Below are 19,996 nucleotides of genomic sequence, written 5' to 3'. Positions count from 1 at the left end.
CATCCTCGGCCCTGGCGTGATTCGCCGTGGTCGCAACCGGCACGTCACCCAGGTGTCCCAAACCAACCATCCAAGACAAACCCAAGACAACCCAAGTCTACTGTACCTACACCTCCGCCACGGCACGGCACGGCACGGCACGTGACCAAAATTTTCTTTTGCCCTCGCAACCTCGCCCGCCTCGGACCAACAAACAACCAAAACCCCCCGTCGACAAAACGCCCGCCGGCCGCCCGATTTCGACAAATCCCCCCAACCGCGCCGCGCCATCTTTTGAACAACGAAAAAAAAACACCATTCGCCGCCTGTGCCCACAAAAAAAAAAAAAAAAAAGACTCCCACGGGCCGTGTTCGAACAGCACGGGGCTTTTGTACCCAAAAAAAAGCCCCCCCCCCAAAAAAAACAAAGGGGGGAAAAAGGGGGGAGAAAAAGGGGGGGGAAAATAAAGAAATGTCCTTTTTCCGCGTCACGCTGCACAGATCGGCCATTGGGCTGCCGGAACGGACGCGCGGGGTCCTCGCGGCGCTGGGGCTGCGCAAGCGGATGCAGACGGTTTTCGTGCCCGTGCAGCCGCAGTTTGCGGGGATGGTTATGAAGGTCAAGGAGCTGGTGAGGGTGGAGGAGGTGGACAGGGCGCTGACGAGGAAGGAGGTGAGGGCTTCGCGGACGCCGGATAGGGGGTTCTATGTCGAGAAGGCGGTGCCGAGGATGTGAGGACCGATATGGCGACGGATATGACGACGGATATGACGACGAATGGGGGGCGGGAGAAACGCATGTACGATATTACAGACAGAGAGTCGGGAACGCACAAGTCACCAATGGCTATGGAGTCAGAAGAGGAAGAAGGAGAAGGGGGACAAAAACAAAAACAAAAAAAATGAACAGTGTACATGCTTGATTTTATTAAGAATGCCCTTTGTGCTTGCTCCGACAACACCTGTGAATTTGCTCCCCAACGTAGAAAAGACGCCCAGCAGGAACCCAAAAAAAAAAAAAAAAAAAGTGCACCGGCACGCACATACACGCACACGCAGACGTCTCAGAAGCTTCGGGCTTTGTCGACGTATTCTTGAGACGGCGTCTCGTACTCATTCACAAAGTATGTCTCGCAGTTTCGCCCGAGCCAGACCGTAAACTTGCCAATTTCCTCTCTCAGACGTGAAACTGATTGCTGGTCCATGTTGGTCTGTGCAAGGAGCTCCGGCAGCGACACTGAGGTCGTGTCAGCCCAGGCTCAGCATCATTCATCATGACAAGAGGCAGACATACCGATCAAGCGTGCCAGGTGTTCGGCACCATAGACGTCACACACGCCCTTGTATTCCGCGTTTTCTTTGGCATTGTCCCAAAGCTTGCGGATATCAATGTACTGGTGGCGCTCAAAGCTGCACGAGTGTGTCAGCAAATCATGACAAAGAGGTTTTTTGTTTGGTTGCCGAGGAAAGACGTGAGTAGCCCATACCGATAGAGTAATATCCTGCTCAGAGCCTTTTCAAAATACTCGCGGAACCCGGCAACGACTTCCTCCAAAATGTCCATGCTGGCTGACCCTGCTTGCCGATGTGGTCGCTCAAAAGCAAGATAATCCTCCAAGATTCTCTTGACGGGTTTGGGGTGCGGCAGAGGCACAAGTTGATTGTTTTTGGTGATGTTTTCCCAGTCGTCCACTAGCATTGCTTGAATATGGTCTGGGACTGGAAGGTTGATCATGGGTTTGTTGTGGAAGGATTCCTCCTGTGCGCATGAATTGGGTTAGATGGTGTACACAGCAAGGTCGTCTATTAAATTCCAAATCAGAGTGCAGAAAACAACTTGAAATAAAATAAAATAAAATAAAAAACGAAAAATAGAAATCGGAATAGTAAAAAAATAAGAAATCCCGAGACCAGATTCTGAAAAGGACTGTGGCGCCGCCGGGAGGAGAACCGCTTGGCTAGTCTGGTACAACAAGACGATACAAAGACTCCTTCTCGGCTTCTGGGCCATTTTCAGAGAGGGGGGGAAGGGAGAAAGAAAGTCTGAAAAAAGGAAAGGAAAAAAAAGAAAAAAAGGAAACACACCAGCCATGTCTTCCGTAGGCGGCTCATGGCAATGGTTGCTTAGCAGAGACGCATCGCCCCTGGTTGCCTCAGAATTGGCTTCTGAATGGTCAAACTTGCGCTTGACGGTTTTGGACCGCCTTTTTGCAGCTTGCAGAGACAAATTGTAGCGAAGCTCGTAGCGGTCGTCAAACAGCAGCCGTCCCTTGGAGCCGACGTAACGATGATTCTTTGCGGGCAGTTTCAAAAGATAATCGCGGGCCAGGGGGCGACGTTTGATATTTATGGCCCTGGCCGTCTTTTTAGTTCCCGGGGGAGTGTCGGGCGGCGTTTGTGGGCATCCTCGCACGTTGGACGTGGGGAAGTGTTGGCGCGCATATGCACGGCGCGGAGGAACAACCCGGGGGCTTTTCAGACTCGACTTGGCCATGTTGATGAAACAAGAGGTTCGAGGACAGCCAGGATATTGCGTATTACAGCAGAACGATTTGAACAAATCAAAGATGGGTGCTGGGGGGAAGGGGGATCAGAAAAGAGCGCAACAGCCGTGGTCTGGCGAGCAGTCGTTTAAATAAGATCCTTTCGACCATGTTAAGCTTTCGAGACTGAACAAGCCGCGAAGCTTGGGAGGCTTGGAGCCAGAACCCAGGGGGGGGGGGCGGCAAGACGCAGAGATTTGCATTGCAGCGACTGACATTTCCAAGGAGTCGGAAAGAGGCAGTTTACGCGGGTGCAAGCCGTGGGTGTTGACCGTGGCAGACATAGCGCGCGAGCCCGTACGCTGGCGGTTTGTTCACAGGCTGGAGCTGAGGAGGAGGACTACTCCTGGTCGATCGACGCAGATTGGGAGCGCCCTGCTGCGAAGGTTCACTGTAGTAGTATGTCTGCTACTGCCCTCGTTGGCAAGGCAGAGAAAGTGGGAGAATTGGGGAAAAAATAAAAAATAAAAATGAGAGAGAGAAAATAAGGGAAGAAAAAGAAAAAAAAAAAAGAGAGAGGTTATGCATATCCAGGTGCAGGGAAGCAACCGCAGCACCAAGCAAAAAAAAAAAAAAAAGAATTGCAAGAACCAAACAAGGGAAAATGAAAGCAAAAAATGGCCAGGTCGAGAGATTGAAACCTTACCTGCTCCAGCTCCCAGTCCTTTCCTCTCCTCGCCCCTCTGATCCCTTGAGGAGCACCTGAAGCCCGTTCCTCACTGCCACGAGCCGATTCACCACCTTTGGCATTCTTCTTGGGCTGCTTGGAAGTCTTCTGCATGCTCGTCTTCAACTGCGCGTGCAGCTGAGCCGCCAGCTCCTTGTGCTCATCATCAAAGGGCCTGATCCTATCGGCAAGCACCCAGTCGTCCCACGTGTTCTTCCAACCCTTGTAGTGAACTTTGTATCGGAACCCGTCCCCGGGCTTCTCCCCAGGCTGGATATCCATTATTTTGGCCTCGTAGAGCATATCCATGTGGAAGCAGAGGACTTTTTCATTTTTGTGGAACTGCGGGCTTTGCTGCTGGCGTGCTGGCGCCATGACGGGGTGGTGGTGCGCGTTGGGATGATGCCCGATGCCCGATGCCCGATGCTGGATGCTGGATGCGGGATGTTGAATGTCGGGGTGCTGGATGCTGGATGCTGGATGCTGGACGATGGGAGGTTGAAGAACCTGTAATTAAAGATTCGATGGAGAGAGGGTTGCTGGACAAGGAAGAAGAGGAATTCCCCGCGCGGGTGGTGCCCGAACGTTTCAAATGGGAGGGCAGCGAGAGGGGGCATATAAGCGCATGGACGAAAAAGCGGGCTGTGAGTTGTCGGTTCTGCAAATGCAGACGCTGGGAGACGATGGATGATGGGCTTTGAGGCGAGATTCTGAGAAATCCGGGATGAAACGGGCGCGTTAAGTGGCCTTGCCTGCCTGCACAGCGCGACGCGACTTGATTCCAGGCCTTTTTTTTTCCCTTTTTTTTTTGGGGGGGGGGTTTTGGCAGCTGGCAGATGCAGAGGGGGGGGAGGTGGATTGATTGCAAGCGCAAAATACCCAGCATCTCATTGGGTGATGATGGCGCCGGTGCTGGGTCGGTCAACTGCAATGGCATGACGGCGGCCCGTACCAGTGCTGCCTGCTCGTAACGAATCCTGTCCTACATACAGTAACATTGAAAGGACCGAGTGCGGAGTAATAAGAGGCACGCAGAGAGGCAACCTGCCACCGGCTGCCTGCCAGCTGCCAGCTGCCCGCGCCGGCTGACTGCCTTGTCCCGAATCGTGCAATCAATTGACCAGTTGACAATACGTTGATGTATTCAACCAGACATATTCAGCGCACTATGTACCACCACGTGTTTGGCGCCTCGCCGTGGACCCCCATCGCCATCGCCCCCTCGCCGTCAACCACTGATCCCGAGAGCAGCGGCATTCATCCGCACCGCAACCCCGACAGCACTTAGCCAATCAACAAGTCATCGGCAAGCCGTCAACGGGCCGTCAACAGGCCATCAACAAAGCAGAAATGCCCCCCTCTGAATCCGACATCCTATCGCACTACCTCCTCCTGCCCGCCCCCCTGACAGCCATCACAACCCTCGACCAGTTCCGGACCCTGTTCCCGCGCTCATGGCAACCCAGCCCCCAAATCGCCCGGCTGTTCCGCGATCTGCAAGCCCAGAGGAACCAAGTCCTCGACAATGTAACCGGCAACATTGGCATCGAGGCACGCATGGGAGCAGCCATGAAGAGGGAGGTTCTCAGGGCAATGCTCGAGGAGGAGAGAGGGTATTTCGATGCAGAGATTGAGATTGAGAGAGCTGTGAGTGCGGACAAATTTTTTGTTCCCCAAGACGGTTTGTCTTGGGATTTGTCTTGGGATTTGTCTTGAGGCCGTCGACCCGCCCTCTCTCTTTTTCTTTCAATCTCCCCGCCCAGTTCTGCATCCCGGGCTTTTCTGCCCTTCAGGTTGCAAAATGGTTGCTGACGACGTTTTAGCTCTTCGGAAACGCGTCCGGCGCAAAAAGCGCCAAGCACACTCTTCGCTCTGTGCTTCCAGAACTTCAGGGCGCGGCTGGAGCCATGGAGGTTGAGATTGAAAAGCTTCAAGAGGAAGAAGAGCAACTGATTGTCTCCATCACACAAACCGTCGATGGCCTCAGCGATCTACGGTACGGCAAGCTCTCCAACGCCGAGCTCAAGAGCCAAGTCCTAGAGGGTCTTGCCAACCTTGACGACACTTGCAGAAGCAAAACTTGATTCTCGACACCACTTGCCTTGCCCACCAATTAATTGGTGTTGTACTGTTCCCCCCGCCTACGTGACATGAACTTCAAATGGTGCGTCTGGCCCTTGGAAAAAAAAAAGAAAAAACCTCTATTACAAACAATGCAGTTTCAGTTCCCGCCGTTCTACCCGGTTTATCTTATTTTGGATGCTCAAAACCACGTGCAGCCCTCTTACTCTTTCCAGGCATCTCGTTTGCTGTTTCATACAAGATTCTCTCGGGTTAAAACTTCGCCAGCGCGCGTTCCAGCTCGCTGTCTCAATCAGGCAAACTTGTGTGTGCGTATGCGTGTGTGCTTGTGTGTGTGCGGCGCTCTTATGCGCTTACTGAGCTCGTCGTCGCTGACCGGCAGAACTCGCACCAGTAGCACCCGGCCTAGGCGGTTGCATGCGGTTGGACATGATGCTTCGACTGGCAAAGGAGACAATCAACATGAACAGCCAGTTGGGGACGAGACCAAACGCCCACATTAGGTAGCCATAGGGAACCGAAAGACCAAGCTCGGTAACCTTGCCGTTGAAAGGGTGGAACCAAGAATTGAGGGGAACGAAACCAGCCTTGTCCTTGGACTCGGCCGATTCCGACTTGAGGTCGACGAGGTCGTCGGAAGTTGTCGAGGTCAGGTTGAGTCTCTTTTTGTAGATGTCAACGGGAGCAGGAGGAGGAAGCACGCTGAAGGACCAGAGGCTGCCCACGCTAGCCGACCACGCATTGCAGAGGATGGGCTGATCATCGCAGTTGAGAATGCCCATAAGGGGAGAGCCGGGAAGGAGAGCAAACTTGGCGGCGGTCTCGTTGAAGGCTTGCTCGACCTTGCCGCAGTGGCCTGCAGGACACAAAAAGATCAACGACCAAGCATTCTTGGGCCTCGGCCACGGTGCGCGCATGCCAACCCAACCATGCCGGACCAGCGTGCCGGACCAGCATGCGGACCTGGAAAAGCATGAAGAGCAAAGGCCGCTGTGAACTCACCAAAACACGTCTTGTTGCGACCAGTGATGAGCACCCACCATTCGACGGGAACTGTAGCGCCGGAGGCAACGGGCTCATAGAGAGTCTCCTTCCAGTTCTCCAGAGTCAAGATGGAAAGCTTCATGGCGCCAATCTTGGCCGCGGCGGCAGCAACAGCATCGTGAATTCCCGGGTTAGGAATATGGGAGGTGATTTTGTCCATGAATGTTTGGAAGTGAGCCTTGTACTGGCCCAGGGGGTCCTGCTGAGCAGAGGCCAGAAGCGGCAGAGCCGCGACAATGGCAGAAGCCGAGAAGCGCATGGCGATGGGAAGTCGTCACGTCACGGGTGGTGAAAATGCAAGGGGCAAGGAGGGTGTGCGCCGGGGTGCGCTTCCGTTTCCGCTGCGAGCTGACAGGGAAGGGGAGCCTTGCGGGAGGGAGGAGGAAGAAAGGTGAGCGGGAGCGATTGACGAGACGGCGATGAAAAGTGAAGATGTAGGAGGCAAGGAGCAGGAGCGGTCGCCGCAGCAAGAGACTGGCGCACACCGGAGCTGAGGCCGTTGGTGGGTAGAACAGGGGTGCATAAGTTATTAATGGTCAATGTACATGTTATGTACATACATGTATGTGTTGATGTTATGATGGGAGGTTAATGGGTTTAATTGGGGGTTTTCCATTGGATGGAGAACGGAGCGCTGCCTGTGATCCGCCACGGCAGGCTTGTGGCTGGTGGGCTGGTGACGCGCCACGGCTGGTTCCAGCCGTTCAAGCCACACCAGACCAAACGCAGACGCCAGACCCAGACGCCAGACCCAGACGCCAGACGCCAGACGCCAGACGCCAGACGCCAGACGCCAGACGCCAGACGCCAGACTCAACAACGACCCTTCGCTCAGCTTCTGCAAACATCTAGCAACTTGCTCTGTGCGACTCACCTCTCGATGCCCCCGTGCCCGAGCAGTCGCTTTGCTGCCTGATCAAATGCTCCCGACCGCTCACAGCACCATAGCCATCCCACGGCAATGACTCTTGCTCGCACCACCTGCCGTTTCCCTTTCTCACCACATCCCAGGCGCGTTCACTAATGGTACTTTGTGCATTCTCTCCGGCCGCCCCTCCCCCCTCCTCGGCATCGTTTCCAATCTCGTCGCAGGCTAACACGCGTTCTGTTTTTTTTTTCTTCTTCCTTTTTTCCCCTTTCATTACAGGCGCCGGATCCACCAGCAAAGGGAAAACGCGGCCAGCCGCCAAACGCGTCGTCTAGACCAGGTCAATCTAGCACCATCGCTCAACACGCGCGATCGCGCGCTGTTACGCAGAGCAGCAAAGCGGGCCGCTTGCAGAAAAGGGACGCCTTGAATACATCTTCCACGACAAAGAGGAAGCAGTCGTCGTTGAGAGAGAGCTGGACGGTGTCCAGCAGACGAGACGCTGAAGAAGGGGAGGAGGACGACGAGGAGGACGAGGAGGACGAGGAGGAGGAGGAGGACGACGACGACGACGACGACGACGACGACGATGGAGCTGGACGACGGGCTCCAAAGCGCGGACGCGTCTCTGATGCCCCAGGGCGAGGAGCCGGCCAAGGCGGAAGCGGTGTGATTGGCAGGAGGGGCGTGCCGCAGCCCAACCAGCCGGCATCTCTTGGCCAAGGCAAGCAGCGCGCAAACCAGCCCCAGCATCAGTCGTCAGACAGAGCGTCTTCGCCGCCGCCGCCGCCGCCGCCGCCGCCCAAACCCTACGTCCACGTTGCGCCGCACACCCGCCGTGTCCGCCAGTCCGCCATCGAGGCCAAATGGTCCCCTCTGGCAAACGCCTCTCTCACAGCCGTCTCGACTACCCTCCAGCACGCCCAGCGGCCCATCCTCCAGCGCTTCTCCGACTCCCAGCTCCGCCGGACGCACACGTCCTCGGCCCTGCGCCTCGTCGCTCACCGCATCGCCCGCAAGATATCCCGCGGCCTTCCCTTCCCCCCCGCCTCCATGCCCGCCAACGTCGGCCGGGCGCCCCTGCAGAGCGACGGGGGCCGCGAAGTCGAGCTGAATTTCGAAAGCGTGCTCGACGGCAAGCTCAGCCTCGAGAAGCAGCTGGAGCCGGCTCTGGACGGCCTCGAGGTCCTCCGGCGCGAAAAGGACGCCACCGAGGCGGAACTGGAGCACGACTACGCGGCCCTGCGCAATCTCGAGGCCGGGGCCAGGTCGCAGGCCCGAGAGCACAGGAGTCTCCTCAAGAAAGCCCACCCCCTCACCCCCGCGCCGCACAAGCAGCATGGCCCTGACGGTCGCGGCCAACCAGACACCACCACCTGCCCTGGCTTCCGCATCTCTCCCGACGAGGCAGCCGTGTCGGGCACCGCATTCGCAGTAAGTTTCGTTCTTTATCTTTTCTTTTCTTTCCCTCTTTTCTTTCCCTCTTTTCTTTTTTTATTTTTATTTTTATTTTTATTTTATTTTTTTCCCAATGAGCCTTTTGCCGACTCACCACCACCACCGTTTTTTGATGGCGACAGACGATCAAACGCGACGACGACTTGCACCCTCTTGCCGTCCAGCTGGGCAGCCACGTGGACAGTGTGCGCGCCAACCTGGAGCAGGTCGACGGCATCGTGCCGCAGCTTGCGAGCAGCCGCGCCGCACTGAGGGCTGTGTTGCTGAAGCACCTGGACCTGAGGCAGTACGAGCAGGCTATTTTGGGATGAAAAGTTGGTTGTGGGGGCCGATTGTTTCCTTTCCTTTTTCCTTCTTCCTTCTTCTTCTCTCTTTTTTTTCTTCATCCCAATTTGCTTTCATTTTCATGTTTCTTGATGACACCTTCGTTTTGCATCTGGGATTAAAGTCGGAGTTGGATACACGGTTCTTTTTCGCTTTTGGCGCGGGTTGGTTTCTTGATCAGGCCGTCGGAACACGGCAGCTACGAATATCATGAATTATCATCATGGCCGAGATGAGGCACTCACTTCATTCACTGATCAACCACGGGGTGCCGCCATTGTCACGCAAGCTTTGATTTCTCTTCTTTAGTATGAAAAGTACAACGAAGAAAGAAACAGCCGTATATTCATCTACTTTTCTCTCTGGATGGTTCCAAAAAAAAAAAAAAAAAAAACACGGCAAAAACCTACACAGTAGACAGGTTTTTTTTTGTTTTTTTGGCGATTGCTCCCGCTACCAGACAAGTTTAGTCACCCCTTTTTTTGTGTGTTCCATGTTTCGGCCATTTACAACTCGCCGCTGCTGTCAATGACAATCTTCTGCTGAGTCTTGCCGCTCTGGCTGCCCAGGCTCTCAATCTTCTTGACAATGTCCATCCCTTCGATCACCTCGCCGAAAACGACGTGCTTGTTATCGAGCCAAGGGGTCGCAACGGTGGTGATGAAGAACTGCGATCCGTTGCTACTTGAGCGTCAGCGAAGGCTCCCCCTCCTCCCCATCACCGTCACGGCAGCCTGTATACATGAGGGACACAACAACAAAAAAAAAATAGGAGAAAAAAAAAAGAAAGAAAAACTTCCGCACTTACGTGTTGGCACCGGCATTAGCCATGGACAGCAGGCCGGCCTTGGTGTGCTTGAGCACAAAGTTTTCATCGGGGAATTTTTCGCCGTAGATGGATTTGCCCCCGGTGCCCTGGATGCAGCGCCTTGATTAGCCAATTCGCCCGCCACTCTCGGGCGCGCGCGCGCGCCTTGTGGTCCAGACTTACGTTGTGGTTGGTAAAGTCGCCGCCCTGAAGCATGAACTGCGGGATGACGCGGTGGAAGGACGAGCCAGCGTAGCCGAAGCCCTTCTCGCCCGTGGCGAGAGCGCGGAAGTTCTCCGCCGTCTTGGGAACCGTGTCGTTGTAGAGACGGAAGGTGATGCGGCCAAGGCGAGCTGAGGCACAAACCACACCGGTAAGCAAGAGGGGTTGCCGCGGGAAAATAGGCGAGAAAGGGGGGGGGGGGGGGGGGGGAGGCGGGAAAAATGGAAGAAAGAAAGAAATGATGAGGAAACTTACAGCCATTGGCGCTCACGTCAAAGTAGATCTTGGACATGATTGCGATGAAAGGGGCCGGGGGTGGATTGGAATTTGATAAATTGGAAGAGAGTTTGTTGGAGGGGGGTTTGTTTGGATGAAGGAAGAGCGTTTTTTTTTTTTCCCTTCTCCCTCTTGAGCAGAATGGAGGGGGAGGGGGAGGGGGAGGAGGAGGGGGAGGGGGCGGGGGATGGGGGATGGGAGGGGGGGGGTAGGCAGGAGCGACGCCAAGTGAGGGGTCAAACCAGACGTCATGTAAGATTATTTCGTTGGGCGGGGCCAAGCTGTTTACCAGACATAATAATTGTACGGAGTAACTTCTGGGTTGAGAGCTTGTGCGCCCAATCAGGCTGCAGCGATGAGGATCGCCGGTGGATACTGTGCTGTTTTCGCCTCGGGTTGGTAATTTCGCAAGGTACAGCCGTGTATGTACCTACTGTACCTCCTGAGAGAGCGGTGGAGCAGAGTTGTGCTCCGTACGCAGAGAGACGTTGACGACTCGAGACACGTTTGGGAGACAGGCAGACGGCCGAGGGCGCCCGGCGTCAAACGCTGCCCCCTTTGATCCAGAATCCAGATCTGATCTCGATACGCGGCGCATGCATGGCATGCAAGTCATTGTGAAATGGGCTGCTCCGAGCACCGCCTAAAGCGCCCAACAGGCAGGTCGAGAGGCGAGGGTGTGCGTTACGGGAGTACCCCCGTCGTAGCCGGAAACTCACGCCGCTGGACTGTACCTCCGTATCTGCGCCCCTTGCGGCCTGCGCAGCCTGTGCACTTTGGCATCAAGTCAATCGTCGTCGCCGTGCATTTACAGTTAGGTACCTGTTTGCATTCGCACATTTGCACAACCATTGCTATAAAAGCACCTCCCAAGTCACCAAGCCGGTTGAAATTTATTGGTCAGGTATACTGATGCCCTGCCAAGCAAGAAAGGAAAATATATACAACACAATATCCAAACGAAACCGAGAACGAACCAAGAACCGTCTACCTTGGTAGGTAGCCAAGGCCCCAAAACGCGCATGGCAAGCACCTCTGCCCATAGACATCCATGAGCAACGAACGGTTCATCAGTCTCCAACTTTTGCTGCCGAGATGCCAAAATTTGATTGGTCCTGCTCCAAATTTTGCACCACCGGGAGGGAAAAAAAAATGTAATACCTGACTTGGCGTAAGAAGGATTGAAAATCGGACGTCGTGTCCTGCACTCCACTGTCGTCTCTTGAAATTTCGCTCCTATGACCATGCCACGGCCCTGAGATCATATATACGTAGCTACATATATATATATATATATAAAGCCTTTTCCCTAGGTTAGGTACCTAGGTATGTAAGCTCTTTCCGTGGCCTACGGGCTGAAACGCCACTGGGAAAGTTTAGTGACGGATGCGAGCGAAACCAGTGGGTCCGACATGGCCACTGCTGTAGGCAGTGCCACTGGGGTGGGTGCCGTTGCCCGCAGGATAGGGAACAACGGTAGCAGTAGCCGTGAGGGTTGTGGTCTCATCACCATCGGAAGCTGAATGGGTGCCAGGAGGGGGCTGCGTGGGAGAGGGTTGGGGCGTCTGGTTGCCTCCGTTGCCGTTACTTCCAGATGAGTCGTCGGTGGTAGCGGGCTGAGCAGGGTAGGTACCGCAGTTGGCAGAGGGGGCACCCATGGTGACGTAAACAGTGGTGACAGCGCTGACAGGCATCGTGACATACTCCTTGGCGGTGACGGTGACGGTGACAGCAGGGCAGTTAGCAGAGCTGGGGTAGCCGAGGGAGCCGCCGTCCCCATTCCCAGGAGGAGTGTTTGTCGGCTTGGTGCGGGAGATTTTGACAGTGCGATAAATCTTGGTGGTTTCTGTTTCCGTAATGGTAGTCGTGGAGTCACCTCCGGTGGGAGCTGTGGGTTCGGAAGCAGTGGGCTCAGCATTGCCCTGAGAGCAAGGAACGGTAATGGTCTCTCGAATGGTAGCGTGGTAGACTCGAGTGACGACGGAGGCAAAGGATCCGGTGCCCAGCGTCAAGGTCATGGTCTTGTCCGTGACAACATCAGTGACTCGGGTGGTCACCGGACTGTTGCCTCCTTGGGTCGTGGTTGCGTTTCCGGGGGCAATGGCGGAGGAGAGGGCGGTAGAGGGTAGAATGATGCCCGTGGGAGCCGCCGTGGGAGCCGCCGTGGTCGTGAGCTGGCTCTGGATCTGAGTGCTGTTGCTCTGAGGGAAATGCAAGTGGCGTTTGCCGGGAGCGTAGGCAGATCCGACAGCAGCCAACAGGCCGAGAACGGTTGCAAGGTGTTGCATGTTGTCTCCAACTACCTACTGGATGGCACAGGGATAAGGGGGGTTGAGAATGCAGCGTGCGCCCGCTGTGTTTGCAAATGCTGCACGTGGATGGATAAAAGATGACGGATCCGCGATGTTGACGGTCAAGAGCGAAAGTCGATTTCGCGTCGTACAAACAGAATCGGCTCGTTTGAGATGTGCCCACTTGGAATCGAAAAGAAGGAATAAAGACGAAAAACCGGTCAGTGTTGTGTTGAGTGAGACGTAGCCCTGCTTGACGTCGTGAAGTGAAGTTTGAGCTGTGATAGCAACGGACGGGCGTTTTGAAAAATGTACGCGCCAAAAGGAAAGACCGGATAAAATGAAGGAAAACGAAGGAATGTGGACAAGAAAGGAGGTAGTCAGTGTTGACTTGAGAAAGAAACAGAGTTAAGAAACCCAAGGAACGCGTGGAAGAGAATGCAGACAGGCAACTATAATAGATGACGGCCAAGGAAGAAGCGAGGAGGGGAGACGACATCAAGCAGCTGGTAAGCGACCAGCTCGGGCCCAATGCAAGCATCAAGGAGACGACACCCACGACAATCCTTGTCCCATGTCAGCCGGGTGGGAGGAGAAGGGGATGGGGGGGGGGGGGGGTGTTGAGCCTGAGATCCAATCAGGCTAGCCATCATCAACCATCAACTCTGCAGGTTTGCAGGTCTGCAGGTTTTGCAGCATCCAGCATGACCAGTCAGTCAAGGCAAGCAGTCTGGTGCCTGGTGCCTCCTGCCTGCCCTTGCAGTGGTTGAAGGGCCTTCATTTCAAGCTGGCTGGTTCCATGTCCTTCCAGTCTGCTCCTAGCTCCTTGGCTCCAAGTGGCTCCACTAAACGGGGGCACGCGGACTTGCCTTGGGTCAATGCCTGCCCTGCCCGCCCTGCCCGCCTTACCCCCTACACCGCGGTCCGCGTCGATGCGGCAGCAAGCCTGGGTACTCCGTACTCCGTACCAACCCGTCTTTTTGTCCGGACCTCCGAACCAGGGCCTGCACTCTGATGATTGATCCATGGATGTCTGGCTGGCTGAAGGGGCCGCTCCTGCAATAAATCACCGCATGGTGTCGTGAGGTATCACAGCGTGTTGCGGACCAGTTGGATCCCCTGCCCAGCATTGGCCATTGGAAATTGCAAGGACATGGAGTCTGTCTGGTCGACCAGCCTGCTGGTTGGTCTGATTTGATTGGGTCAGTTGTGTTTTGGGAAAGAGCCAGCCCAACGTACGGAAGGTGCCGGATATCCAGCCGTCAGACTCGTCCGAGGCGAGGCGGTGACGGCTGGGGTTCAATGTTGCCTTCCGCCAGGGCTGCGCACGCCCTTGGCCTCCAGGACTTGGCCCGGGAGGGGAGCGCCCCCTGGGGTGGCCAATGGCCCCACACACCATCCACCAGCAAGCAGCAGGCAAAGGAAGGGCAAGTCCCTGCCCGCATGACAACATTTATTGTTCTGAGGCTAGGCCTGGGGCCAATTGACCAATGGCGGCCGCCCAGTCCCACCCTGCGGCGCCATCCCGAGCCAGAAACCCCCTTATCGCTGTTTCTCTCGCCTGCCTCGTCGACTTCCGGTTTAGCCAATGGGAGTTGGGGAGCAGTCTGGTGCTTGTAAGCCGTAACTCGGTTGCTCGGTTGCTTGTGCTCCGGATGGACTAATGGAAGTCCGGACGTATTACTCTGCCGTGGCACCGTGCGTGACAGGCCGACCTCCTCCGACCTTGTATGACATTGCCCAATCACCGATTCATTTTTTTATTTTATTTTATTTTATTTTATTTTATTTATCTTGTGATTCGGTTTTCCAGCTTGTTGCGTCCGATGGGATGAAGGCGCAGCTGCTCCGGTCCATGCCTGTATTACCATTCCCAACAGCGTGGCCGCAGCGCGGATCCGTAATTTGCGTCCATCAGATCTGATTCCGATTGCGTGGGGCCGTGACCGCAGCCAGCCCCCAGCTTCATTTCAAGTTTTTTCAACAATCCTGCCCCGGCGCAATTTAGTCTGTGACGGGACGAAACAACGAACAAGTCGGACTGAACTCGTACTGGATCCTGAATCCATGGTGTCAATGGTGGGCATCTTAGTCAGCCGAAAAGGGGGGAAGGGGGGGTCCGGTGGCGGGGCCGGCCCTGCCGTTTGACCCAGGGTAAGATGACGACAACCGCCCCCGACGCCCACACGAAGGGCTTGCATTTCGAAACCTTTGATTGTTAATTTGTTAATGTTATTGTGCCGCGATGCACTTCCCGCATTCGGAAGTTGCGGCTCAGCCGTGCCAGAAAATACCCCGGGCTGGTTTCTGGAACCACTTGGTTGGCCATTGATCTCACGTGTCTGTTCAACTTTGCTGGGCCTGAATCTGCATTTTGCGTCTCTGCACAAAGCAAGGGGGAAATAAGACATGGGCATGTTAGGGTTTTGCTCTGGGAAGGATCAATGCCTCCAGAGTCCCGAGTCCCGGGGCCCGGGGCCTGGGGCCTTGGCGCGCGTCCTGCTGGGTACCGAGTACTCCGTACGTGGAGGGAGTAATGTGCTGTTTGCTGAGGTCCTTGGGAAGGTACGTGCGTACCAGACCTGGTGGCCTGGTTGTAGTTCCCTCACCAGTGGGTCCCGCAACCCGTAACCGGCAACGAGGGATTTCGATTTCGATTTTCCAGGGCAAGTGGAGCCCTAGTCCCATTCGGGTCAAGCTTCATCTCGTCTCCAGATTCTGAAACAGCCCGCACTTTAAGAGCGTTTCGCGTCTTGCGGTTGAGCCCTCTCGAGCCATGCCGCATGTTTGCCTTGAACAACCCCGTCATCTGGGCTACACACCTCCTGCCCACGTAGGCACCTAACCTACCTACCTATGTACCTTGGGTTCCTCAACCTAACATAGGACATGCTGGACATGCTATGTACATACCACGACGACCCTTCGGATGGACTGCTCATGCATGCCCCGGGCTTCCAACTGCTCCGCACGCCCCGCCAACATGAACCAGAGGCGAGAGGCCTGCGAGCGTTCCTGCGTACTCCGGATCACTCCCTACCACAGGCGAAAAGGAAAAGGCTGGCTTAGTCGCAATCCTCTCTCACGGTTCATAACCATGCCCCGGGGATAATCCCCGACGCCTGCCTTGGCATTGCCACGGCCCGGTTTCTGTTTCTTCAAAATGCGGCGGATCTTGCTGTTAAGGGGTCGTTCGTATCTTTTTTTTTTGACACCCGATGAACAAACTTCAAACGGCCCTACATCACCTGGTCCGACGGTGGCCGGAAAAGCCTCGCGTTGGGCATTCACGTACTCCGTTATTCCGTATTGAGTACCGAGTACCGAGTACCGAGTATGGCGTAGTTCATCACCGCATTGATGTCGCAATTTTGCTCTTCGACCTATTCAGGTCAGTACATATATCCATGATCCAGCTTGAACACTTGCGTTGCCTCAAAGTGTTGAACCGTTCAAGACGTATAGAATCGCAAAAAAAATCATTCAACTTTTCCTGTCCCATCTGGAGTGAAACTGAAGTCTGCCAATCAGCTAACCATATCGTGCATCATCATCATCCTTGTAATCAAGGTCCCGTCACATCCGCATCAATTCGCCTCAAGCGATGTACATAACTACATACCAGACTCCCCAGGTCGGTGCCGGGGAGGGCGAGACCAAGGCGTTCAGTGGGGCCCAAGCACTGCAATTTGGTCCCATTCATTCAATCAAGCAGAAAGAACAAATTTTTCATCTGGTGAGTGAGTTGTCTCATCGTTGCCGCGTGCAGAAGAGGCCAATTCCGGATAACGCCACAAACCTCAATGGCATGCCAACTTGCCAAACACCTTGAACGGTGATTATACTATTGTGATGGGAAGCGGCACGTTCCGAAATTCGCCATCCATTCATTCTACTTCTTCAATTTGGGGCCGTGGTCGACCGATGCCTCCTCGCCCAGGGTTCAGGGCCAGCCCTTCCAACCGCGAGAGGCTAGGGCTTGTTGCCGCCTGCTGAGATAGCAGAGTCCCAACATGCCAGCTTTGCACACTTTCCACCACGTCCCGAGCATGTTGCTGAACAAGGCCGTCATTGTCCGTGTCCGCAACGTAGCTGAGCGTCCGTTGAATGTCTTTCCGGCTCGACTCTGTGAGTCCAAAACCGAGGGACCGGCCGCTTTCCTTTGCTTGGTGCATGGCGCGAACAACCCCAAGAATGACCAGAATCGCTGCCCGGCGAAGGATGCCGTACTCAAGCCCCCTCTCCAAAGTAAGAATGTTGACGCAGAGATCAACTGCGTTGGATACGAGCAGAGACCCAACGCCCACGATATTGCTTTCCAAAGCGCTCCCGAAAATAGACAATGCTGATGTCCTCATGCGAACGTCTTCGCTGCCACGTTTGCTCTCCCATCCTTGAAGAATTTGGGACAGAATCTCATTGTTGATCTTTTCCACCTTTGCAAGTTCCTCATCATCGTTGGGGTCCTCGTCACTATCGGCATCCTCATCCCGCAATGACTTCTCTCTCTTAAGCTTGGCCAGCCTCTCCTCACGAGCTTGCTTCGCCATAGTTTTTGCCCTCATTCCACGCCGACCCGCTATCGAAAGTAGCGCCTCTCCTGTTCGCTGAGCCACCTCACCAGAGAAAGTTTCCCCGAGCCGTTCCACAACTTGTAGCAGCGCCTCTCCAAACCTTAGCCGAGTGTCAGTTGTGGAGCATTCCTGAGGATCCAAATAATTGTCAAGAATTTCTTGAGTTGTCGATTTAGGGTGTCTGTTTGCCAGTTGCGTAAACACCTTGATAACTCTCAGGTTTATGTAATCTTCGTTGCTCTTGAGCAGGCCGGACATCAAAACGGTGACGGCGTTGATGTCCAAGGCGGGGCTTTCGGCCAATATCAAGGTTGAGAGCAAGTCAAGTCCTTCTGAAACCACTGGTGGCGGGCTCTCTGCATCTCCTGTGATGTAATTCATGGCCAGGTTGTAGACTCTCCTGTCCTCAATTTGGCGGACAGAGGGAACAGAGACCGGGCTGTATGACATTGACTCGACTTCGCCCCGGTATCTCAGCAGCATTTGCAGATTCCTTGAAGTCCCTGACACTTCTTCGTCGTCTGAACAGCATAGTCTTTGCAGGGAAGCCTCAATGACTTTCAAGTCTTGAGGCCGGATATCTGAACGATGAAAGCCTGTGGCGGTAATGACCAAGTTGAGTAGGCTAAGTACGACTGATACAGCATCACTCCCGAGCGGTGAGCGTTCGTCCCCCGTTAGGACCTGGCATATTACATCCATGAGCTGGTTGAAGTGAGTAACGAGCTGGTCCGGGGCCACCTCCATTAGCTTCTGCAGAACGGCGACTTCTGCGAGTTTCCCAATAGGCGAACCGATTGCATCGTCGGTAGGTCTCGATTCAATATTCACTTCGATTCGTTGCTGCTTTGATTGGATCCATCGTCGTAAGAGGAAAAGAAACAGGCGGGAAATTTCCTCATTAGAGAAAGAGACTGCTATTAATCGCGCAAGTTTTTCAGCCCTCGGCTCTATTTCCGCAAAGCTGGTCCCATAATTCAACTCTTCTTCCTTGGTCAAACCAATGATGTCGATGGTACCATTAGCGGCCAACCTATATTGCCAGGGATTGACGCCGTGCACAGATCCCTCGCAAAGAATGCCGTGAATTATGGGAAGCACATTCTCTGTCTTGCCAAATAGTTTCAAGTATGTTTGTACAAGCTTTTCCGCCGGAGAACAGAAGTCCTGAGCGATGCGTTCTGATGGATGAGCAACAGAGGCAAGAGCCCAGAGTTGTACTACAATTGGGTTCAATACACGCTTGCAGAGCCCTGGAGATGGGTTCGAAAATAGCAGGGTTGTTAACCGTCCAAGAGCCATCGCAAGATGCTGCCCGGGGACAAGCGTTTTGTTTGTGGTCAAGTCGACGATTTCATAACCTGTCTCGTCTCCATGCTGGGAATCCTTCTGCTTTGGGGCATTGGTGAGTGATGGATTGATCTGCTCAATGAGGGGCTGAACGAAGCTGTTCCACCCTGGCTTTCCCGGAGCACCGATTTGTTTCCTGCCCAAGATTCCAAAGCCAACTATCTGGGCTGCCGTCTTGGCCAAATCCTGGCCTGCGTCGCCGTCGAAAAGGCCGAACAGCTGAGGGGCAATGCCATCGTACCATTCCTGAGGGCTTAGGGGAGCCGGAACAGCCGAAAGAAGTCTGCTGGCAACAGCAACAGCCTCGTGTGTTATGCTCGCACCGTCCTTCTGCGGCTTCTGGGTAACTGGTGCGGCTCCATGATTGCTGGGATGGACCGAGAACACGAACTCCATGGTACCGCGGACGCCGTCGGGCCGCAAGGGCAGCACTGCCAAAGCCTGCAACAATGGTTCCCGAAGCCATGTTGGCAGTATGCCTGGTTTGATCAGGGAGTTCAAGACGGGCAGGAGAATCCACGTTTCTGTCCTGTTGCAATGTTAGGCACATCTCCCAAATACTGAATGAATCCGGCTCACTTAGCAATGAGTTCATTGTATGCTTCAAGCTCCGATCTTCGGACTTCAGGCGCTGTAGTGGGATCAAAAGCCTTCTTGGCGGCCTCTACGATATTCTCCAGCAGCTTTGTGCCTGGATTCTGCTGCTGCGATGATTCCTCCATCTGCCTTATCGGGGGACAGCGCTTCTGGCAATAAGTCGGCCCCGTTACTCGATGGCTAATCGAGTCAAACAATCCGTCAAGTTTTCATGACCGGCGCAAGTTAACACGCCACCAGACAGTACAAGCCCAGAAAGCACACGGTGCATGCTTCGGACCAAGCCAGGTACTTTCGTACTGCAAAGCAGATCACCTGCTCTCGCGACGCGCGACGCGCGACGCGTCGAGCAGAATGCCCCATATTTTCTGCCCACGGACTGATCAACCTCTCCTCGCCGTTTCTTAAACTCCTCGATCTGTGCCTTCTTCTCTTTCCAGTCCCATTTTCCATGCTGCAGCAGCTGGGGACTCCCCATCCTGCGCGTAAATATCGTCACTGGTTACACATGCTGCCGTCGCACAGAAACTTTTCAAGCCATAGTTGTCAGAATTCCTTCATGCTTGCAACCAACAACTTCGCGTCGCCTTCCTCACAGTTTCCCGGTTCTCATTTTCCGCAAGGAATGTTCTACTGCAGTACCCCTCTCCAAGGCTCGTTTCCCACGGCATACCGCTCCCGAGCCTGAAACAGAATCTCGTTGTATGCGGTAAATGGACCTGCTGTGGTGATTCGCCGTCGGTAACAAGACGGCACGACCTCGTCGAGGGAATGAGTTTCGGAGCTTAACCCTACCCTATCTCTGGTTCCAGTTTTGCGTCAAGTTGCTTACTTTGTCTTTTACGCCCATGATTGATTTGACTGTCGCCAGCCGCTGAAAAGCGGGCAGGTAGATTCTCGAGTCTTCAACAGG

General features: G+C 54.6%; 9 protein-coding genes across 9 annotated transcripts; 3 read left to right on the top strand and 6 right to left on the bottom strand.

Annotated features, from left to right (window-relative positions):
• Positions 1-451: 451 nt before the first annotated feature.
• Positions 452-715, top strand: UV8b_00783 (uncharacterized protein; the record flags this gene model as incomplete). The annotated part of the gene is made up of 1 exon (XM_043138281.1): positions 452-715. The coding sequence occupies one exon, from the start codon at positions 452-454 to the stop codon at positions 713-715; it is 264 nt and encodes an 87-aa protein (XP_042994215.1).
• Positions 716-1,043: 328 nt separating this feature from the next.
• On the bottom strand, positions 1,044-3,564 carry UV8b_00782 (uncharacterized protein; the record flags this gene model as incomplete). Its single annotated transcript, XM_043138280.1, has 4 exons — positions 1,044-1,216; positions 1,274-1,389; positions 1,467-1,738; positions 3,169-3,564. 4 exons carry the CDS (start codon positions 3,562-3,564, stop codon positions 1,044-1,046), a joined length of 957 nt encoding a protein of 318 aa, XP_042994214.1.
• A 975-nt stretch (positions 3,565-4,539) lies between these two features.
• UV8b_00781 (uncharacterized protein) lies at positions 4,540-5,273 on the top strand (the record flags this gene model as incomplete). Its single annotated transcript, XM_043138279.1, has 2 exons — positions 4,540-4,836; positions 5,013-5,273. The coding sequence occupies 2 exons, from the start codon at positions 4,540-4,542 to the stop codon at positions 5,271-5,273; spliced, it is 558 nt and encodes a 185-aa protein (XP_042994213.1).
• A 351-nt stretch (positions 5,274-5,624) lies between these two features.
• UV8b_00780 (uncharacterized protein) lies at positions 5,625-6,574 on the bottom strand (the record flags this gene model as incomplete). Its single annotated transcript, XM_043138278.1, has 2 exons — positions 5,625-6,127; positions 6,274-6,574. 2 exons carry the CDS (start codon positions 6,572-6,574, stop codon positions 5,625-5,627), a joined length of 804 nt encoding a protein of 267 aa, XP_042994212.1.
• Positions 6,575-7,338: 764 nt separating this feature from the next.
• UV8b_00779 (uncharacterized protein) lies at positions 7,339-8,952 on the top strand (the record flags this gene model as incomplete). The annotated part of the gene is made up of 3 exons (XM_043138277.1): positions 7,339-7,341; positions 7,463-8,617; positions 8,764-8,952. 3 exons carry the CDS (start codon positions 7,339-7,341, stop codon positions 8,950-8,952), a joined length of 1,347 nt encoding a protein of 448 aa, XP_042994211.1.
• A 519-nt stretch (positions 8,953-9,471) lies between these two features.
• On the bottom strand, positions 9,472-10,287 carry UV8b_00778 (uncharacterized protein; the record flags this gene model as incomplete). Its single annotated transcript, XM_043138276.1, has 4 exons — positions 9,472-9,646; positions 9,774-9,880; positions 9,957-10,126; positions 10,251-10,287. The coding sequence occupies 4 exons, from the start codon at positions 10,285-10,287 to the stop codon at positions 9,472-9,474; spliced, it is 489 nt and encodes a 162-aa protein (XP_042994210.1).
• Positions 10,288-10,701: 414 nt separating this feature from the next.
• On the bottom strand, positions 10,702-10,887 carry UV8b_00777 (uncharacterized protein; the record flags this gene model as incomplete). Its single annotated transcript, XM_043138275.1, has 1 exon — positions 10,702-10,887. The coding sequence occupies one exon, from the start codon at positions 10,885-10,887 to the stop codon at positions 10,702-10,704; it is 186 nt and encodes a 61-aa protein (XP_042994209.1).
• Positions 10,888-11,647: 760 nt separating this feature from the next.
• UV8b_00776 (uncharacterized protein) lies at positions 11,648-12,559 on the bottom strand (the record flags this gene model as incomplete). The annotated part of the gene is made up of 1 exon (XM_043138274.1): positions 11,648-12,559. The coding sequence occupies one exon, from the start codon at positions 12,557-12,559 to the stop codon at positions 11,648-11,650; it is 912 nt and encodes a 303-aa protein (XP_042994208.1).
• A 3,890-nt stretch (positions 12,560-16,449) lies between these two features.
• UV8b_00775 (uncharacterized protein) lies at positions 16,450-19,208 on the bottom strand (the record flags this gene model as incomplete). Its single annotated transcript, XM_043138273.1, has 2 exons — positions 16,450-19,015; positions 19,066-19,208. 2 exons carry the CDS (start codon positions 19,206-19,208, stop codon positions 16,450-16,452), a joined length of 2,709 nt encoding a protein of 902 aa, XP_042994207.1.
• Between the last annotated feature and the right edge of the window lie 788 nt (positions 19,209-19,996).

This window comes from Ustilaginoidea virens, chromosome 1 (genome assembly GCF_000687475.1).
Source record: "Ustilaginoidea virens chromosome 1, complete sequence".
Taxonomy (NCBI): Eukaryota; Fungi; Ascomycota; class Sordariomycetes; order Hypocreales; family Clavicipitaceae; genus Ustilaginoidea; species Ustilaginoidea virens.
The sequence above is the reverse complement of the archived record's forward strand: the minus strand, read 5'-3'. Positions and strand labels throughout refer to the sequence as shown.